The sequence below is a fragment of the Phoca vitulina genome, unplaced genomic scaffold (assembly GCF_004348235.1).
Source record: "Phoca vitulina isolate PV1807 unplaced genomic scaffold, GSC_HSeal_1.0 scaffold11, whole genome shotgun sequence".
NCBI lineage: Eukaryota > Metazoa > Chordata > Mammalia > Carnivora > Phocidae > Phoca > Phoca vitulina.
In genome coordinates this window covers 7203505-7223613 of record NW_022589714.1, presented here as the reverse complement: position 1 = coordinate 7223613, position 20109 = coordinate 7203505, and the positions used below count along the sequence as shown (strand labels likewise).

At 35.2% G+C, this 20109-nt stretch overlaps 1 protein-coding gene across 7 annotated transcripts in view; it reads left to right on the top strand.

The window, feature by feature from the left end:
* The window catches only part of LOC116635429 (cytochrome b5 reductase 4), an 88935-nt gene that overhangs the window by 42541 nt on the left and 26285 nt on the right, over window positions 1–20109 (top strand). For 5 of the 7 annotated variants that reach the window (XM_032409351.1, XM_032409354.1, XM_032409355.1 and 2 more), the window contains exons 5-10: window positions 619–648; window positions 3827–3887; window positions 5502–5559; window positions 7222–7315; window positions 9362–9394; window positions 11385–11507. In XM_032409351.1, the coding sequence (XP_032265242.1) occupies window positions 619–648; window positions 3827–3887; window positions 5502–5559; window positions 7222–7315; window positions 9362–9394; window positions 11385–11507 (399 nt within the window). The remainder of the gene's footprint in view (window positions 1–618; window positions 649–3826; window positions 3888–5501; window positions 5560–7221; window positions 7316–9361; window positions 9395–11384; window positions 11508–20109) is intronic. The other 2 variants (XM_032409356.1, XM_032409357.1) reach the window with 2 other exon arrangements.

Genomic DNA, 20109 nt, shown 5'->3' with positions numbered 1-20109 from the left:
TGTGGCACTTGTGGTGATCAAAATACAATGTAGATTGAGTTGGCTGCCATCCTGAAAGAAAATACCTGTTAAATTTTCCTGGGTTGTAACACTAATTGTAGTGCATTGCATATGCAAGTGAAAGTCTTATATTTTAATAATTTTGCCATTTAAATTTGGAGTAACAATAATCATTTTAAGTACTGACCTAGATAAGAAAGATAATAAAGTGTCTTTCTTTGGGTTGTTAACATGTATGTTTTATTTATAAAGTATAATATAATAAATTCTGGATACTTTTGACTACTTTAGAATACGATAACCTGGACAAAACTTGGGTTTTTGTATGCTTTCTAAAGAAATTAACCAAGATATTAGAAAAAAATGTTCAAAGAAGTAGAAAAAACCTCAGTGAAGTGGGAGATAAACACCTGGAGAAAAAATAGGCCTGGTAATTTTCAGAGATGATGCTTCCTTATTTCAAACATAGGCCATCTATTTATTAGCCTTGTTTTTCTCTTCAGACCTTGAAAGAAAGCCCTTCAAAAACAGGGCTGTTATCTTCAAATATAATATTAAGTGATACTCTCTTTTATTATAGTATTCTTACCTGGCTTTTTTTTCTAAATCACTGTACAGACTATCGTGAAGAAAAGAAAGTCTTAAATGGTAAGTCATATATGTTTATGGTAAAAAAATGGATCATATTCACATGAGTTAAGTTACCTTCACATACAAAATTGCTTTACAGAATTATTTGGGATAGTATTTCGATATTTTTTTTATACAAAAGATGTCTTCACTTGCCTTAGAGGATTTGGCAGAACATTTTAGATCCCTTATTCCAGCCATTACTCTTACAGTAAGTAAGTAGTCTCTCCTGTAACATCCCTGAACATGTGTTCATCTGCCCGCAGCTTGAATATTTGTAGTGATGAGGAGTTCTACCCACAGAAGCAAGATTGAGCAAGTCACATCCCTCCGGCATGGAGCTCAACACCAGTGTTTTCATATAGATGCTGAGTAGCCTATTAAACTTCTTTACCAGGCTCAGCAGCTCTGGCTTCTTCAGCCATTCAGTTTGACTCAGAATTACAGCTGCCAATGTCCACCGTGCACCTACCCCCCCGCCCCTGACGCCCGCCATCCACAAAAACCAAAATAAGTATGGTGTAGGGGTCAGTATTGACTCTTAGGAAATGCCTGGGGCTACTCCGATTGCACTATTTTATAGGGTTTTTTCTCCATATTTGTAAAGGAAACTTATAGAAATATAGCTACAATCTAGATTGCCAAATTACCTTTTCTTTTTTAACTTGAGAAAATAGACTATATTGTAGACTTACTTGTTGCAGTTTGTGATGTAATACCAGAAGCTTTTTGTCTGATAGTGTAGCACTGCTTTCAGTGAAGGGCTGATCTTAGGTTTCATCTGATGATTGACTCTTTTGTGATACTAGGCATACAATCTTCGCTTAAAGATTCATTACTGATGGACTGGGCATTTCCATTCCCACCACATATGACTTCCAGAACCTTTACTTTCCTATCGCCCTCCTCTGGATGCACTGTATTTAACTAATACCTTGGTTCAAGATGGTCTTGAGAATGGAATATTAACATTTCACAAGTGATCTGGCCAGCACAGTTACCTATTATGATCTTGGATTCTCTAAGATTGTAATATTTATATTTATTAGCTGTTTCTCGTATTTGGCTCATTTAAGTCTATGTGGTAAGTCTGTGTATTTGCAGATGTGATGTCTGCCTGCAATGTCATTATTCAAACAGCTTTTTAAATCCTGAGTGAGGTAAACTGCTATGGTAGTCCACTAGAGAACTGATCCCTTCAAATTAACATCAGTCATCAAGCAGCACTTTTGGGGAGGAGAATGTTCATTTAGTCCGCTAACTTTAATTAACTGTTTTACTCAACCCCATATTCACCACAGATTCCTTCAGCTTTTCTAGAAGGATATTATATATAAGATGTTTTGTTTTGCTTGGTAAATGTTGAAATCAAGACACATTCCACAGCCTATGACATTATTCTGTTCTAAAAAGTTATATTTGTATGACACCATATACTTTTTTAGAAGGTGTGGAAATCAGCTCATTTGCTTTCTCATGAGATTGCAGGGCAGATTTCTTTACTAGTTTGAATTCGAGGAAGCAGAAATGGTGGTTTTTGTAAGATCACAGTGCTGACACCTCAAGTCCAGATTTCTTGGTCCTAATCAGGTCCTAATAAGATCAAAATTGACTAACAATCTGTGAATCCTGTTGATAGCTTTTTCTTATACAAATTGTTAGATTGTGATGCATTTGTTTTTTATTTATATATCTATAAGTCCTCTAAAAGATAAATGACATTAATCTCTTAGTAAAATATCTTTCCAGTGATTTTCAAATACTTTGATAAGATTATCTTTTCTTATTTTTTGTCATTTTAGACAAAAATACATTTTAATTATTATAGTCCTGTTGTTATACTTTTAGTTTTCTAGTAAAGCATTCTTCTTTAGGGTTCACCACTAGTTAGTTCATAACTTTGGCTTTGTTATGTCACATCTCTGAGACTTCCTTTGTTTATCTGAAAGTTAATTGAGTTACATAGGAAGAGATGGAAACTGAGTACAAGGCTTGAGCTCAGGACTGATGATCAGCCTCATCCCCCAAAATATGGCTTGCATTTAAGTTGGGTTTAAACAGAAGCTTCTTGGCCAGAAAGAATCCTGGAAACCTCTAAACTAGCCTGTCTGAAAGGTGCCTCTCCTCTCTGACTTTATATAATTACTATGACTTCTAATGTGAGAATTCTAAGACTCACCAGAGACTAAACATAAAATTTGTTTTCCTGCAGAGTTTGAGGAATAGAAATGTAATTGATACGGTGATTTTCAAAAGTCTTTTAGCAGCAGTCCTCCTTTTTTCCAAACTGAACCTTATAGGTAACAAACAATGCACTCCTGTTGTAGGAGGGAAATACTTAATGCTTCCAGAATCTCCAGAGCTCTTCCACGTCTCAGAGTTTTCATTTGAAAATCACAGTTTTAGTGGGCTTTTAAAATGCTGTGTTGACACATGCCCACAAGAATGACTAAGATGGAAAAAGACAACACCATGTGTCATTGAGGTTGTGGAGCATCTGGAACTCAGACGTTTCTGGTAAAAAAGTGTAAATCGGTACAACCACTTTGGAAGAGCGTTTAGCAGCATCTACTAAAGCTGAACATACACATAGCTTATAAACTTACCAGAAATGTGGATATACGTTCTTTAAGAATGTACACGTACATATACAAGAATGTTTATAACAGTGCTATTTGTGTCTAATAGCCAAAAACTGGAAACAACCCAAATGTCCATCAACAGGAGAATGTATAAATTCTCGTATATTTATACAATGTAGTAATGCTTAGTAATAAAAAGGAACAAACTACTGTTGCATTCAACAGCAGGGGTAAAATCTCAGAAACCTCCAGGTTTGACTTACTGCTTACTATCAATCATGCTTATTTGATGTAAGGCCTGTAATGCAGGACAAAAAAAGCCAGACCAAAAGAGAAAATATCTTATGATTACATTTTATAAAGGTCAAATATAGGCAAAAACTAATGATGCTAGAAGTCAGAATAATGGGTACCCTTGGAGGAGAGGTGGTGATTAGAAGGGGGCATAGGATGGGTGCTAACTACAAGGGTATGTTTTACTTTATGAAAATTCATTACGTAGTACATCTATGATTTGTGTCCTTTTATGACATTTTAATACCTTTACTAAAAAGCAAAAAAAGATAAATATGCTTTCTAGATGAACTGTAGCTCTTTTGTTTTTCTTTGTGAAGGCATGCTTCCCAAGAGCCAAGTGTCAGATACACTTGCCAAAGAAGGTCCTAGTTCTCCAAGGTATGCATTCTTGTTTTGCTTTTTTAAAGCTAAATCAGTTCTACACCAAAACATACACATTAAAAAAAAATAAACAGCTCTGACTTTGAGTTATTGCCTACTATATTAATCATGCATCTTTGATACAAGAACTGTAGTGTCCCATTTATCAGGCATTGTTGGAGAATGAGCTGTTTTCTGCAAATGTGAATTTTTAGTATAACTGAAGTTTGATCCAATTTAAAAACCATTGTGTTTAAATCTTTGTGTTTAAAAAAAACTTTAAACTTAAAAAACTTCAAAAATATTTTTAACTTTAAAAAACTATTCAAAAATTTTATTTTCTGATTATAAAGTATACATTCATGGTAGAAAACTTGAAAAATACAGAGAAATACAAAAAGCAGGTGATAAAATCAGTCATAATCTATCAACTCTAGATATATACTTAATATTTGGTTTATTCTACCCAGTTTGACTCGTATAACACCTATTTCTGTGTTATTCTATTTTGATAATACTGGCATTGCAATGTATTCTGTGAGCAATTTCCTATGTCATTAAATATTCTGCAAAAGCATTTTTTTGTCTGCCTTCCATCATATGACCATACCATAATTTATTCAACTACTATATTCTGTTTTTAAAGTGTACTGCACAGCAGCTGTCTTAGTATATTATTTGATCCATATGTATTTTTGTTAATGTTAACATTTCAGATGCCTTCAGGGTTATGATTATTCTTTGTGATTTTTTTCTCTTTCTGCCTTTCTCTCTACCACCAGCCCGTAACAGCAGCATCCTGCTATGTTTGTTAAATCTATTTAAGTATTTCATATACAGTTTTAACTGAAGGGCATGAGGAAACCTCTAGGATTTACCTGTGGGTGTCCTTATGTATGTAATAAGTGCAAAAACAGTATCAGTTTGATGTACACCTATTACAAAACAGAAGTTTTACCTTAAGTTTTCCTGTTGAACCATTAAAAGACCTTGATTAATATCTTGAATAATTTGTGACAGGGAGGAGTGAAGGTAATAAGTATGTAGATTTTATCATGCTTCTTAAGAAAATATGTTGTGTTACTGATAAAAGATTTTAGTAGAATGTAACCTTTCTAAAAAGTATCTTATCAAGGGGCGCCTAGGTGGTTCAGTCGGTTAAGCGTCTGCCTTCAGCTCAGGTCCTGATCCTGGGATCAAGCCCCACATCGGGCCCCCTGCTCGGTGGGAAACCTGCTTCTCCCTCTCCCACTCCCCCTGCTTGTGTTCCCTCTTCGCTGTGTCTCTCTCTGTCAAATAAATAAAATCTTTAAAAAAAAAAAGTATCTTATCAAGGGGATATTGTTTGTTTTAATCCAAGTTGGAATACATGCGAGTATAGGTATTTTAAATTCAGAAATAATTACCACCTATATAATGGTAGACACCCCCCCCATTATTTAGAAAAAAGTTTCCCTAGAGAAATATATTTCTTACTGTAGATTTTAAGCCATATATTTAAAATCATATACTTATGTTAAGTTATATTGTATATTTTTAAACCATATATATTTTTAAATCATATATTTAATGATTTAATATATTTAGTACAAGATTGTCAATGTAATTATTCCTTCTTTTAATATTTTACAGCTATGACTGGTTCCAGACAGACTCGTTAGTCACCATTGTCATATATACTAAACAGAAGGTAAACTTTAAAATCAGAAAAAAAGTAAATGCTCAACAAATGTTAGCTATTTTCTAAGCACCCTTATATTAACTTATTTACTCACAGAAACTCCATGGAGTAGCTTAAATAATTTACCCAATGCCACACAGTAAGTGGCAGGTCTAGCATTTTAAACCCAGACAGGCTGGCTCCAGAGTATATACTCTTAACAACCGTGCTGTAGCCTCGTTAAAAAAGCTAGACTAGGAAATATATTATATACTTTGTGTGTGTGTGTTTTAAGCATGGATAACAAAAGTGAGAATCCCAGTTAACTTTATTGTAAGAACTAATTTCCTGCATATAAATTGGGATTTGAGAGACAGTAGAGACTGTATTACTGTGGCTTACTAAGCTTAAACCACTAATGGGATTCAGATGCCCTCTTGAAACTAAAATTAAGGAGACAGTCGATTTACTAAGTACTTATTGAACTCCTACTTTATTTGCAACACTATTTAAGAATTCAGGGATCTAATGATGAGCCACATATGTAGATACTTGGCTTTCATGGGACTTACAGTCTGGGAAATCAGATAAATACACAGACAACGTATAACATCTCCAAATAGATCCTTCAGCAACTGGCAAGGTTCCCACACTTGAGGAACCATGTAAATTTAAAGACAAGTTCTGGCAGCTAGGAATTTCTGAGACTGCATGCTGTGATTTCCCCTGACTGTAGCAGCGTGGAATGACCAGGCTCTCTGCCTGATTACAGCCCAGAGGGCCAGAGGCACTGCCTGAACCCTTTCCACTCCCTCTTGTTAGTGTCTCCTCCTCATCATGCAGTCCAAAACCAAGAGGGCACAGCCTAGGGAGGTTGGGGTCTACTCCCGTTGGTAATATCAGTGAGGCACGGGGGATGAATGACTGAGGGAAGGGGGAAGATTTCTATGTGGAATAATGTGCTCAGTGTATGGTATAAATGATAGGTGCCGAGGCTATGTAGAAATTAGAGATATCTAAAAATTTGTTAGTGAATTTTTCTTATAAGCTGAAGTCAGAGGTTGTGTAATTTGCCCAGCATCATGTAATAGTAGAAAGATTAAAATAAGCATACATATCTTGATTGCTGGTCTGATTCTAATTTTTTCCAAATTATTTATTCAACAAATATTTATTGAGCACCTACTAGGTACTAAGCAATATTCTAGATAGTCCCATACATTTAGAGCTTAGAGATGAGTAGGTGAGGTAGATATTAAGCAGAGACAAATGTATAATTAAAATTGCACTATGTGGGGGCACCTGCGTGGCTCAGTCGTTAAGCGTCTGCCTGCGGCTCGGGTCATGATGCCAGGGTCCTGGGATCGAGTTCCGCATTGGGCTTCTGGCTCAGCGGAAAGCCTGCTTCTCCCTCTCCCACTCCCCCTGCTTGTGTTCCCTCTCTCGCTGTCTCTCTTTCTCTCTCTCTGTCAAATAAATAAATAAAATCTTTAAAAAAAAAAAATTGCACTATGTGTTTTGAAGGAGAACTGGGTTGTATGAGAAAAAAACAGGATTAACTACCTTTACTCATCTTGTGAATTCTATAAAGAAGTGCCATATGAACATCCATGGATCATCTTAAAAGTGTAATTGTAGAAATTTGGGGAAAATTTTACTTTTTAATCTTTCTCTTTTTGCTTTCTGTTCAAGGATATTAACTTAGACTCAGTAATAGTTGATCATCAGGATGATTCCTTTAGAGCAGAAACAATTATCAAGGATTATTCATATATTATACATATGGGTAAGTACTTTATATTAATGGAAACAACTCCAGTTTCCTTTAAGGTTGGCAATAACTTGGTCTACAGTCTAGGTAGCTATAATATTTTTATCTGATATTGTCAATTGGTTTGTCACTTTTGATCAATTTCTATTCTGTTTTTTCTTTATACTGATGATAGAGCTAGGAAATGGCAGCATGACCTCATTTTTCCCAAGTTTAAATAATTGGATGCAGTCAAAATCAGTCATAATATGAAATATTTGTTTTCCTGGCTTTGTTAAGTGTCTTTTACTTGACACCTACAAACAAATCTCTGGAGGCCTGTCACGTGCTCCTACCAAGCAGCCATCCTGAAGTGCTAGTTCCATGGACCTGGTTTTTGCCGGCTCTGTCATGGGAAGTCAGAGGCTGCAACATGGACCGTAAGGTTGTGTTGTATTCCTCAGCCGCCTGTTCCTTCATGACGAGAGATCAACTATACAATCACTTCTGTCTGCTTTGAGAAATGAAAGATCAGAAGAAAGAAACCAGGAACTAAAATCTGGAATCAAAAGTACCAGATTCTTAATCTGCTTTTCATCCAAATGACACTAGGATTTCACCCTTTTCTTCTCTAATGAAGCTGATGTTACTCTAGTTAGAAGGTAGAAATGAAGCAATAAAAACAACAACAATAACAAGAAAATTGTGTTTTAAGCAGGCGTTCTTATATGAAGAACATATCATTTACTTTTGCAAAACAGAGACTGATTCCCCAGACATCAGCTGACTCAGGATTCTGTTCACTGCTTTATTGTATTAATGAAGTATCTTTTGTCTTGAATTTGATCAGAGTTGATAAATGTTTTTTCTTTCCTATTTTCTCCATTCAGTAGATTAATCAAACTAGAACCTTAAACTTTTCTTCTAGAAATAATTTGTCCTATTTTTTCTTAGCATAAGATCTAACGCATAGGGAGGGGTGCCTGGGTGGCTCAATCAGTTAAGTGTCTCACTTTGGCTCAGGTCATGATCTCAAGGTCCTGGAATCGAGCCCTCCATCTGGCTCCCCACTCTTTAGGGGAGTCTGCTTCTCGCTGCCCGCTGCCCCTCCCCCTGCCTGTGCCCTTTCTCTCATAAATAAAAAATCTTAAAAGAAAATAAAAGATCTAATGTATATTGCCTCTTAAGGGAGAGTTTTAACCAAACACTCAGATGTCTAGAAAAGTATACGTTACTCATTAGCACTGCATGATTTTTCTTTAAGTAAAACCTCTGTGCCACCATCTATTATGTTTCAAATACTTTATGGCTAATTTTGTTCCCACTATAGCTAACAATATGTAACACACAATACAAAAGAAACAAAAATTCCACAGTCAAAAAATATGACACTGTTGGATGCTGATATTGGATCGGAAAGACTAAAATAATGTAGAATTTTAAGTTCCAGATAACCATATTAACACAGTGAAGTTTAGAGCCGATGTCTGTAAAAACATTTCTTGCATCTCTCTCCCCCTTCTGGAATGCAGTTTCCATAACGGCAGTGGTTTTTCTCTTTCATTAACTGTTGTATCGATAATGCCTAGAAAGTAACACATAGATACTCAGTAATTTTCTTTCAATAGCTGAATAAATATTCAACCTTAGAGAACAATAAGAAAGAGAAAACGGAGCCAGACCCAAGCCTGGCCTGTACGCACACGTGTACCTGTGCACACAGTAGAGCATGCGCGCTGCAGGTGCTGCATCCCTACCTACCCTGCTCCCTTCTTGGCTTGTAAGTTTGTCATTCTGGGACCATGCTTTGGACTAGTGTGGTTACCCACTTGTGGGCAATTGGGGATTTGCTCTTTAGTAGGGAGAGAAATTGAAAAGTTGAAAGCCTGTATGGATTTATATTTAAACAGTTGGACATTTGGGTTGTGTACAGTTTTTTTCTCCTGGCTATCAGAATATGTTTTACTTATCTTGAGAGATTTGAAATAGTGCATGTAAGAACTGTTTAGATGATCTTACATGGTGTTCGTAGACTGTGTGAATTGAAGTTGGATTTTAACTAGACTTATTTTTCTTTCCTAGGGCTAAGTCATGAAATTCAAGAAGATTTTTCTGGTAAGCTACCAAAAAATAATTATGTGTATATATACACCTACATATATACATACATGGGAAGAGAGAGAGAGAGAAAGAGAAAATCAGCATTTGTCTCATTTTTCATATGTAGATTTTCATATTGCAAAACAAAGATGTGACATTTTCTGTGTAAACAAATACATTAATTTTTTATAAATATGTTCTTCTCCCTCTGGTTTCAGGTTTTTTCTCTGTTTTTTTCTTTCTCCTTGTTCCTTTCATCTTTTTATCCTTTCCTTTTTCTCTCCTAATTTTCTTCTAAAATTCTTGTCTTCTTTCCGTTCTTCCTTCCTTCCTTGTCTCTGCCCTCCTCCTGACATGCAATTTGTAGAAATATACTAGACCAGACAAATTTTTCTTAGGCATATATATATAAATGTGTAATGTTCACAGAGCATATTAAGTTATGAATATTGCTGCATATAAAAGTACAATGTGGATTTCACAAAGCTGTTTAACAACAGAAGATTCATAGAATAGTGGTTTCTTGTTTTTTTGTCTTTTGTTTTTAGCTCTATTGATGTGTAATTGACAAAATTATAATAGATTTAATTGCATGATGATTTGATATATGTATACATTGTAAAAAGATTCCCACAATCAAGTTAACACATCCATCACCTCACATATTTCCTTTTTGCGTGTGAGACCGCTGTCTTAGCAAATTGGAATTATACAGTATTATCAACGGAGTTACCACGGTTGTACATTAGGTCCTCAGACTTATTCATGTCTTAACTGAAAGTTTGTACCCTTTTGTCATCCTCTCCCCATCCCTTACCCCGCCCCCGCCCCCCACCAGCCCGGCAACCACCATTCTACTCTCTTTTTAATGAGTACGTGACTTTTTTTTTCTTTAAAGATACTACATATAAGTGATACCATGCAGTATTATCTTCTCTGTCTGGCTTATTTCATTTAGCATAAAGCCTCCGGGTTCATATGTTCTTGCAAATGGAAGGATTTCTTTCTTTTTTTTTTTTAGGCTGAATTATATTTCATTATATAGATATAGATATATAGAGATATATACACACATATATGTGTAAATGTGTATATTTAAAAATATATATATGTAATTTCTTGTTTTAAAGTACTGTCAGAATACCTTACACTGGTTCTGTGCTTTCTCTTTCCTATATATGGTAGCAAGCTCTGTAAATTGTATAAATTAAAATCAAGGACCATGTTTCTGTATTGGTTAAGCTTCAAATCAGTGCTCATTGAAATGAATGTATTTGACTATCTTAAAAAAGTTATTGTTAAATTGCTGTTGAATTATGTGTTTACCTTGAGGAATGAATAGATTGTTTCTAAAGACAAACTGAAATATACTTTAGATCCTTAAAAGCATATTCAGTTCATAAACTTTAACCAGTATATAAAAGTCTGTATTTTGTTATTATACCCATATATTCTGAACTCAGTCAAAAATTAAAAGATACCCTAAAAGGTCTTTAATTATTTAAGATTCATATGTACTTTATAATGATTCATGCGGCTTTTTCTTTGTTTACTCGGTTCAGTATTGGTCTACTAAATTTATTCATAAGAACCCCTCAGATCCCAATTAAGAAATGGAAGAGTATAAATTAAATTTGCTTTTATAGGTCCACTCAATGACTAATTTGTATATGTTAGCTCCCTCCTTTTTTTTTTTTTAAAGCTATGTGTTAAGTACTTGCCATGGCCGTATTTGAGCTTGTATGAAAACTAGCAATACATGTTAGTTTGGCCCTTGATAAATTAGTTTGAAAAAAGTTAATTTGATTCATAAAATAAGCTGGATTTAATATCATTTAAGGCATAAACAATTTTGACGAATATGTATAGAGTCTTCTCTTACTAATAATGATCCTTGTTATTTGTATCAGATCAGGACATTTGTATTGTTTGAGAAAGACTGATTTTAAAGTAATGTGTTATATTTAGTTTCAATGAATACAAATGGAATTTATCTTCTTTTTAGTGCGGGTTGTTGAGAATGTGGGAAAAATAGAGATTGTCCTAAAGAAAAAAGAGAATACTTCTTGGAAACGTCTTGGTCACCCCCTAGAGAATCATAATTTACTTATTCCAAAGAAAGATACAGGTATGCTGCGCTATTATTTTGTGTCCTGTGTTCATCAAATTGTTGTGTCAGTGGTGCAATTGTACCAGAGTTTGGAAGGCTATTTTGGGAGGGGCCAGAGGGCCCTTCTATCTCCCTGTAAGAAGTTGTAAAAGGACATTGTATCTGTTTTCCTCCTTTTATTAAATTGAGATATGACTGACATATAATATTCTAGTTTCTGGTATATAACAATGATTTGATATTTATAGACTTTGTGAAATGATCATCACAGTAAGTCTAGTTAACATCCATCACTGTACAGTCACAAAAACTTTTTTTTCTTGTGATGAGCTCTTTTAAAATCTGCTTTCTTAGCAACTTTCAAATATTCATTACTGTATTATTAACTGTAATCACCATGCAGTATGTTATGTCCCCATGATTTATTTATTTTATATCTGGAAGTTTGTACCTTTTAACCCTCTTCACATATTTTGCCCACCCCACCACCTCCACCTCTGCCAACCATCAGTCTGTTTTCTGTATCTATGAGCTTGGGTTTGTTTATTTGTTTTGTTTCGTTTTTTTAGATTCCATATGTAAGTGAGATCATACAGTATTCGTCTCTCTGTGTCTGACTTGTTTCACTTAGCATAATATCCTCGAGCCATCCATGTTGTTGCAAGTGGCAGGCCTTTATTCTTTTTTAAAATAGCTGTATCTGTATATACATACATACCATATCTTCTTTATCCATTCATTTATCAGTGGACACTTAGGTTGCTTCCATATCTTGGCTACTGTACATAATGCTGCAATGAACATGGAGGTACACATATATTTCCAAATTAGTGTCTTCGTTTTCTTCAGATAAATACCCAGAAGTGGCATACTGGATCATACGGTACTTCTATTTTTAATTTTCTGAGAAACCTCCATGCTGTTTCCCATAGTGGCTGCACCAATTTACATTCCCTCCAGCAGTGCATAACAATACCCTTTTCTCCGCATCTTTGCCAACACTTGTGATTTCTTATCCTTTTGATAATAGCCATTCTCACAGGTGTGAGGTGATATAGCTCATTGTGGTTTTAATTTACATTTCCCTGGTGGTTAGCGATGTTGAGCACCTTTTCATGTACTTATTGGCCATCTGTATGTCCTCTTTGGAAAAATGTCTCTTTGGGTCCTTTGAATTTTGTTTTTAGATTTTTAATCTATTTTTTAATCGATTGTGTTTTTGCTATTGAGTTGTATGAGTTTTTTTATATATTTTGGATATTAACCTTTTATCAGATATAAGATTTGCAAATATTTTCTCCCATTCAGGTTTCCTTTTCATTTTGTTGATGGTTTTCTTTTTTCTTTTTTAATTTTTTATTTAAATTCAATTTAGTTAACATATACTGTATTATTAGTTTCAGGGGTAGCATTTAGTGATTCATCAGTTGCATATAACATCCAGTGCTCATTACATCAAGTGCCCTCCTTAATGTCCATCACCCAATTATCCCATTTCCCCCACCCACCTCCCCTCCAGCAACCCTCAGTTTGTTTCCTATAGTTAAGAGTCTCTTATGGTTTGCCTCCCTATTTTCATCTTATTTTATTTTCCTTCTCTTCCCCTATGTTCATCTGTTTTGTTTCTTAAATTCCACATATGAGTGAAATCATATGGTATTTGTCTTTCTCAGACTGACTTATATTGCTTAGCATAATGTCCTGTTGTTCCATCCGTGTCATTGCAAATGACTAGCTTTCATTCTTTTTGATGGCTGAGTAATATTCCATTACACACACACACACACACACACACACACACACACACACACACACACACACCTTCTTCATCTGTTCATCTATTGATGAATAATATCTGGGCTCTTTCCATTTTTTGGCTATTGTAAATATTGCTGCTATAAACGATAGGGTGCGTGTGCCCCTTTGAAACTCTATGTTTGTATCCTTTGGATAAATACCCAGTAGTGCAATTGCTGGGTCAAAGGGCAGCTCTATTTTTAACTTCTTGAGGATCCTCCATACCGTTTTCCAGAGTGGCTGTACCAGTTCGCATTCCCACCAATGTAAGAGGGTTCCCCTTTCTCCACATCCTCGCCAACATCTGAGTTGTTAATTTTAACCATTCTGACCAGTGTGAGGTGGTATCTCATTGTGGTTTTGATTTGTATTTCCCTGATACCAAGTGATGCTGAGCATTTTTTCATGTGTCTGTTGGCCATTGTATTTCTTCTTTGGAGAAATGTCTGTTCATGTCTTCTGCCCATTTCTTGACTGGATTATTGTTTTTTTGGTGTTGAGTTTGTTGCAAATATTGTTGATGGTTTTCTTTTCCATGTAGAAGCTTTTTAGTTTGATGTAGTGTCCCACTTTATTTTTGCTTTTGTTGCCTTTGATTTTGATGTCCAAAAAATCATTGCTAGGATCAACGTCAAGGAGCTTACCATCTGTTTTCTTCTAGGAGTGGGTGGTTTCAGGTCTTACATTCCTGTCTTTAATCTACTTTAATTTTTGTGTATGGTATAAGATAATAAGCTATTTTCATTATTTTGCCTGTTGTGTCCTATTTTCCTAGCACCAGTTATTTGAAGGGACTCTCCTTTCCCCATTGTATATATTCTTGCGTCTTTTGTCATAAATTATATAATCAGTTGACATGTATATATATATATATCAATATGGGTTTATTTCTGGGTTCTCTGTTCTGTTTTATTGATCTATATGTCTGTTTTTATGGCTACTATACTGTTTTGCTTACTATAGCTTTGTGGTATAGTTTGAAAACTGGGAGTATGGTACCTCCAGCTTTGTTCATTATCAGGATTGCTTTGGCTATTTGAGGGTTTTCTGATTCCATACAAATTTTAGGATTAATTATTTTAGTTCTGTGAAACATGCTATTGGTATTTTGATAGTGATTACACTGAATCTGTAGATTCCTTTAGGTAGTATGGACATTTTTTTAAAACAATATTTATGGGTTCCTACAATTCATTAGCACAGTATTTTTTTCCATTTATTTGTCATCTTCAGTTTCTTCCATCTGTATCTTATAGCTTTCAGAGTACAGGTTTTTCACCTCCTTGGTTAAATTTATTCCTAGGTATTTTATTCTTTTTGATACAATTGTAAATGAGATTGTTTTCTTAATTTCTCTTTCTGATAGTTCATTATTAGTGTATAGAAATGCAACAGATTTTTTTGTGTATTGATTTCATATACTGCAACTTCATTTATCATTTCTAACAGCTTTTTGGTGGAGTCTTTAGGGTTTTTTTCTATATAATATTGTATCATCTGCAAATAGTGACAGTTTTACTTCTTCCTTTCTAATTTGATGCTTTTTATTTCTTTTTCTTTCCTAATTACTGTGACTGGGACTTCCAGTATTATACTGAATAAAAGTGGTGAGAGGGGCATCCTTGTCTTGTTCCTGATCAGCTTTCTACCATTGAGGATGATGTTAACTATGGCCTTGTTATTCACAACCTTTATTACATTGAGGTGTATTCCCTCTCTACCCACTTTGTTAAAAGTTTCTGTCATAAATGGGTGTTGAATTTTGTCAAATGCTTTTTCTGCATCTATTGAGATGATCATATGATTTCTATCTTCCATTTATTAATGTAGTATATCACATTCATTGATGTGTGGGTGTTGAACCATTCCTGTGTCCCTAGGATAAATCCTTCTTGATCATGGTGTATGATCCTTTTAATGTATTGTTGAGTCCAGTTGGTTGATATTTTGTTGAGGATTTTTACATTTATGTTCATCAAGATATTGGCCTGTAACTTTACTTTGAATGTTTGGTAGAATTCACTAGTGAAGACATCTGGTCTTGGACTTTTGTTTGTTGGGAGGTTTTTACTCACTGATTCAATCCTTTCTAATAATTGGTCATTGAGATTTTCTATTTTTTCATGGTTTGGTCTTGAAAGATTGTATGTTTCCAGGAATTTATCTGCTTCCTCTAGGTTGTTCAATTTGTTGATGTATAATTGTTCATAGAATTCTTTTATGATCCTTTATATTTCTGTGGTACCAGTTGTAACATCTTCTCTTTTGTTTCTGATTTTATTCATTTGAGCCCTATTTTTTTTCTTGGTGGGTCTAGCTAAAGGTTAGTCAATTCTATTTATCTAATCGTGGTACCAACTCTTAGTTTCATTCATCTCTTTTATTGTCTTATTAGTCTCTGTTTCATTTATTTCCACTCTGATCCTTAATATTTTCTTCCCTCTATTAACTTAGTGCTTTATTTGTTCTTCTTTTTCTCATTCTTTGAGATGTGAAGCTAGGTTGTTTATTTGAGATTTATTTGTTTATTGAGGTAGGTATTTAGCACTATGAACTTCCTCTTAGAACTGCTTTTGCTGTGTCCCATAAATTTTGATATGTTGTATTTCCTTTTCATTTGTCTCAAAGTTTTTTTGATTTCTCCTTTGATTTCTTTGTTGATCCATTGGTTGTTCAAGCGCACTGTTTAATCTCCACACGTTTGTGAATTTTTCACTTTTCTTGTGATTGATTTCTAGTTTCATACCATTATAGTGGGAAAAGATGTTTGATACGATTTTAATCTTCTTAAATGTATTAAACTTGTTTTGTGATCTAACATATGATCTATCCTGGAGAATGTTCCTTGTGCACTTGAGAAGAATGTGTATTCTGTTACTTACTCTTGGGTAGAATCCTATTGTGTTTATCCTATTAAGTCAGTCTGGTCTGTTGTGTCATTTAAGGCCAGTGTTTCCTTACTGATTTCCTTCCTGGTATAAGTGGGATATTAAAGTCCCTTACAATTACTATATTGTCAGTTTCTCCCATTAGGTCTATTAATATTTGGTTGATATATTTGGGTACTCTAGCCTCTGTTGGGTACATAAGTATTTACAAATGTTATATCCTCTTGTTGGATTGATCCCTTTATCATTATGTTATAATGCCTTCTTTGTCTCTGATTACAGTCCTTGTTTAAAGTCTATTTTGTGTGATATAATATAGCTAACCCAGCTTTCTTTGGGTTTCCATTCTCATGGAATATCTTTTTTCATCCCTTTGCTTTCCATTTGTGTGTCTCCTCACAAAGTGAGGAGTCTCTTGTAAGCTGTATATAGATGGGTCCTGTTTTTTAATTCATTCAGCTACTCTATGTCTTTTGACTGGAGGATTTAGTTCATTTACATTTAAAGTGATTATTGATAGAAATGTGCTTTTTGCCATCTTGTTAATTGTTTTCTGGCTGTTTTGTAGTTCTCTGTTCCTTTCTTCTTCTCTTGCTCTCTCCTGAGATTTGATGACTTTCTTTGGTGTTACTCTTCGGATTCCTTTTTTGTTACTTTTCATGTATCTACTGTAGGTTTTTGCTTTATGATTACCATGAGGCTTACATATAAAAATCTATATTTGTAATGGTCTATTTTAAGTTGATAGCAACTTAAGTTTGAATGCATTCTACAGCTCTACATTTTTACTCTTTCCCTACACCCACGTTTTATGTTTTTGATGTCACATTTAATAAGAACCTTTTTCTTGTGTAAACTTTAAATAATTATTGTAGTTATAGTTGTTTTTATCACTTTCGTCATTAACCTTCATATTAGCTTTATAAATGATTAATCCACTACCTTTACCATATATTTACCTTTACCAATGAAATTTATACTTTCATGTATTTTCTTGTTACTAATTAGTGCTCTTTCTTTTCAGCTTAATGAAGTACCTCTAACATTTCTTGTAAGACTGGTTTAGGGTGATGAACTCCTTTAGCTTTTACTTGTTTGGAAAACTCTTTTGTTTTTAATAGAGATTAAATTTCAGCCTCTAATATCTAATATTTAGACATTACAGTTATTAGATAGTGATATCTGAATGGGGAAGCCCACTTGTGCTTAGACTGTTGTTCAACCATTTACTCTTTCAGGTTCCTTTTTATAAAAGGTGCACAACCAAGTTTATTTTTTTAAATTTTATTTTATTATGTTATGTTAGTCACCATACATCATTAGTGTTTGATGTAGTGTTCCATGATTCATTGTTTTTGTATAACACCCAGTGCTCCATGCAGTACGTGCCCTTCTTAATACCCATCACTAGTCTAACCCATCCCCCCACACCTTCCCCTCTAAAACACCTCAGTTTGTTTCTCGGAGTCCATAGTCTTTCATGGTTCATCTCCCCCTCCGAATTCCCCCAACCAAGTTTAAGTTTATACCTTGTATGCACATCTAATTTTTTTATATTAAAGGAGACGTGTGTATTTTTTTTCTGCTTATCTAAACCATTGTCTCAGTTTATTTCTAAAGGATGTAATCCATTTCCTTCTTCATTTCATTTCTTCATTCATTTCCCTTTTTCCTTTATTTTTTTAGGTTTTTAATGTTAGTATAACATTTATAGAAAGGGATGAATATTATAAGTGTTCTACCCAATGAATTTTCACATGGTAAATGTACACTATCTTTTTGGAAATTGGCAGGACTTGCTCTTTGAAATTTCACAATTTGATATGCCTTAATTTGGGTCTGTTTTCATTTTTCATGTTGGCTCTTTCTCCTTTGTGCTATCTTTTCGTTATGGAAACTTATGACCTTCAGTTCTGAGAAATATTGATTTTCCTTCTCTTCATAGTCTGTTTTTGCTGTCTAGAAGTATTCTTATTTTAAACCTTTTAAACTTCTAAATAGCTCATTTTTTCTCTTATTTTCAATTTTGCCCTTTTCTATTTTTTGAGTGATTTCTTTAGCTGTGTCTTTCAGCTCTTCTACTGAGTTACTCATTTCTGCTCTCATATTTTTAACTCCTAAGAACTCTTGATTTCTGTTCCTTTTTTTTATCATCCTATTCTTTTTTTTCTTAAGAGAGGGAGAGAGGGGCAGGCAGGGGCAGAGGGAGAGAAAGAATCTTAAGTAGGCACCATGCCCAGCATGAAGCCCCACACAGGTCTCCATCTCACAACCCTGAGATCATGACCTGAGGTGAAATCAAGAGTTGGATGCTTAACCAACTAAACCACCCAGGTGCCCCTAGCATCCTATTCTTAATAGCCTCTCTTATCTTTTTTTTTTTTTTAAAGATTTTATTCATTTATTTGACAGAGAGAGAGAGAGAGCACAGATAGAGCGGCAGGCAGAGGGAGAGGGAGAAGCAGGCCCCCCGCTGTGCAGTGAGCCCAATGTGGAGCTCCATCCCAGGGCCCTGGGATCATGACCTGAGCCAAAGGCAGATGCTTAACCGACTGAGCCACTCAGGCGCCCCAGCCTCTCTTATCTTTTAATTACTGATAGAGCTTTTGTGTTTCCCTCTCCCTGTGTAACCTGTGTCCCCAAAGTTTGTTTGTTTTAGTCTTTCTTTTTTTTTTTTTTAAAGATTTTATTTATTTATTTGAGAGAGAGGATGAGAGGAGAGAGAGAGCACCTGAAAGGGGGGAGGGTCAGAGGGAGAAGCAGACTCCCTGCAGAGCAGGAAGCCCAATGCGGGACTCGATCCGGGGACTCCAGGATCATGACCTGAGCCGAAGGCAGTCGCTTAACCAACTGAGCCACCCAGGCGCCTTGTTTGTTTTAGTCTTTCATGTTAGATGCTTTCTTTGAAGGTCTGCTCATCCTTGACTATCTGCTCATATTTCTGGGAGTGGAACTCTAAAAACTGCTCAGAAATGTTGTGCATGTGGGTGTGACTTATTGACAGTAATGTTAACTATATGGATGGATTGTTTCCTAGTTCCCGAGTTCAATGCCAGTATTTTGTCAGTCTCGAGAGTGGACAGTCTCCTACTTTGCACCCAGAATTTCAGAAGTCCAATACAGCATACTGTATTAGTTGCTAAGGCTGCCATAACAAAGTACCAGACTGGGTGGCCTGATAACAGAAATTTATTTTCTCAATCTAGAGGCCAGAAGTCCAAGATCAAGATGTTGGCAAAGTTAGTTCCGTCTGATGCTTCTGTCCTTGGCTTGTAGGTGGCCATCTTCATATTATCTTCCCTCTGTGTGTCTGTGCCCCTGATTGCCTCTTTTTACAAAGTTATCAATCATATTGGATTAGGGATCACTCCCACTAATGACCTTATTTTCACTTTTTAAAAGAACCTGTCTCCAAGTAGTCACATTGTGAGGTACTGGGGGTTACAGCTTCAACATAGGAAAATTGAGGGGAACACAATTCAGCCTATAACATATACCCAATCCAGAGACCCTTTGTTTTACCCACTCTAGAGAGTACACTTCTAATGTTTTCCCGGAATAGGAGAGGGTCAGTCATGTGGCTATGTTAAGTAGGGGAAGACTTCAGAAAAGGTGACGGGTGGGAGCATCTAGATTTTTTAAATGAACTTTCACCCAGAAAGTGGTTGTTCAGCTACACCTTCACTCTGATTCCAGATATAACTGGTCCTGCCAATTTCTGAGCCTTCAGGGATTTTTTTGTTACAAGTGAGTCAAATCTTGGTTTTCTTTACTTCTAATTTAAGATCAGCATTATTGAGTCTGCTGAGTCAGTTACCAGTCATTTCTTTGCCTTGTCAGCTCCTAAAGTTTTGTTGCTTTTTCTTATTTCCATTCTTTCTGTGCTTGCAGGCTTATGCCTTAAAAAACAACCAAACACACACACACACACCCCT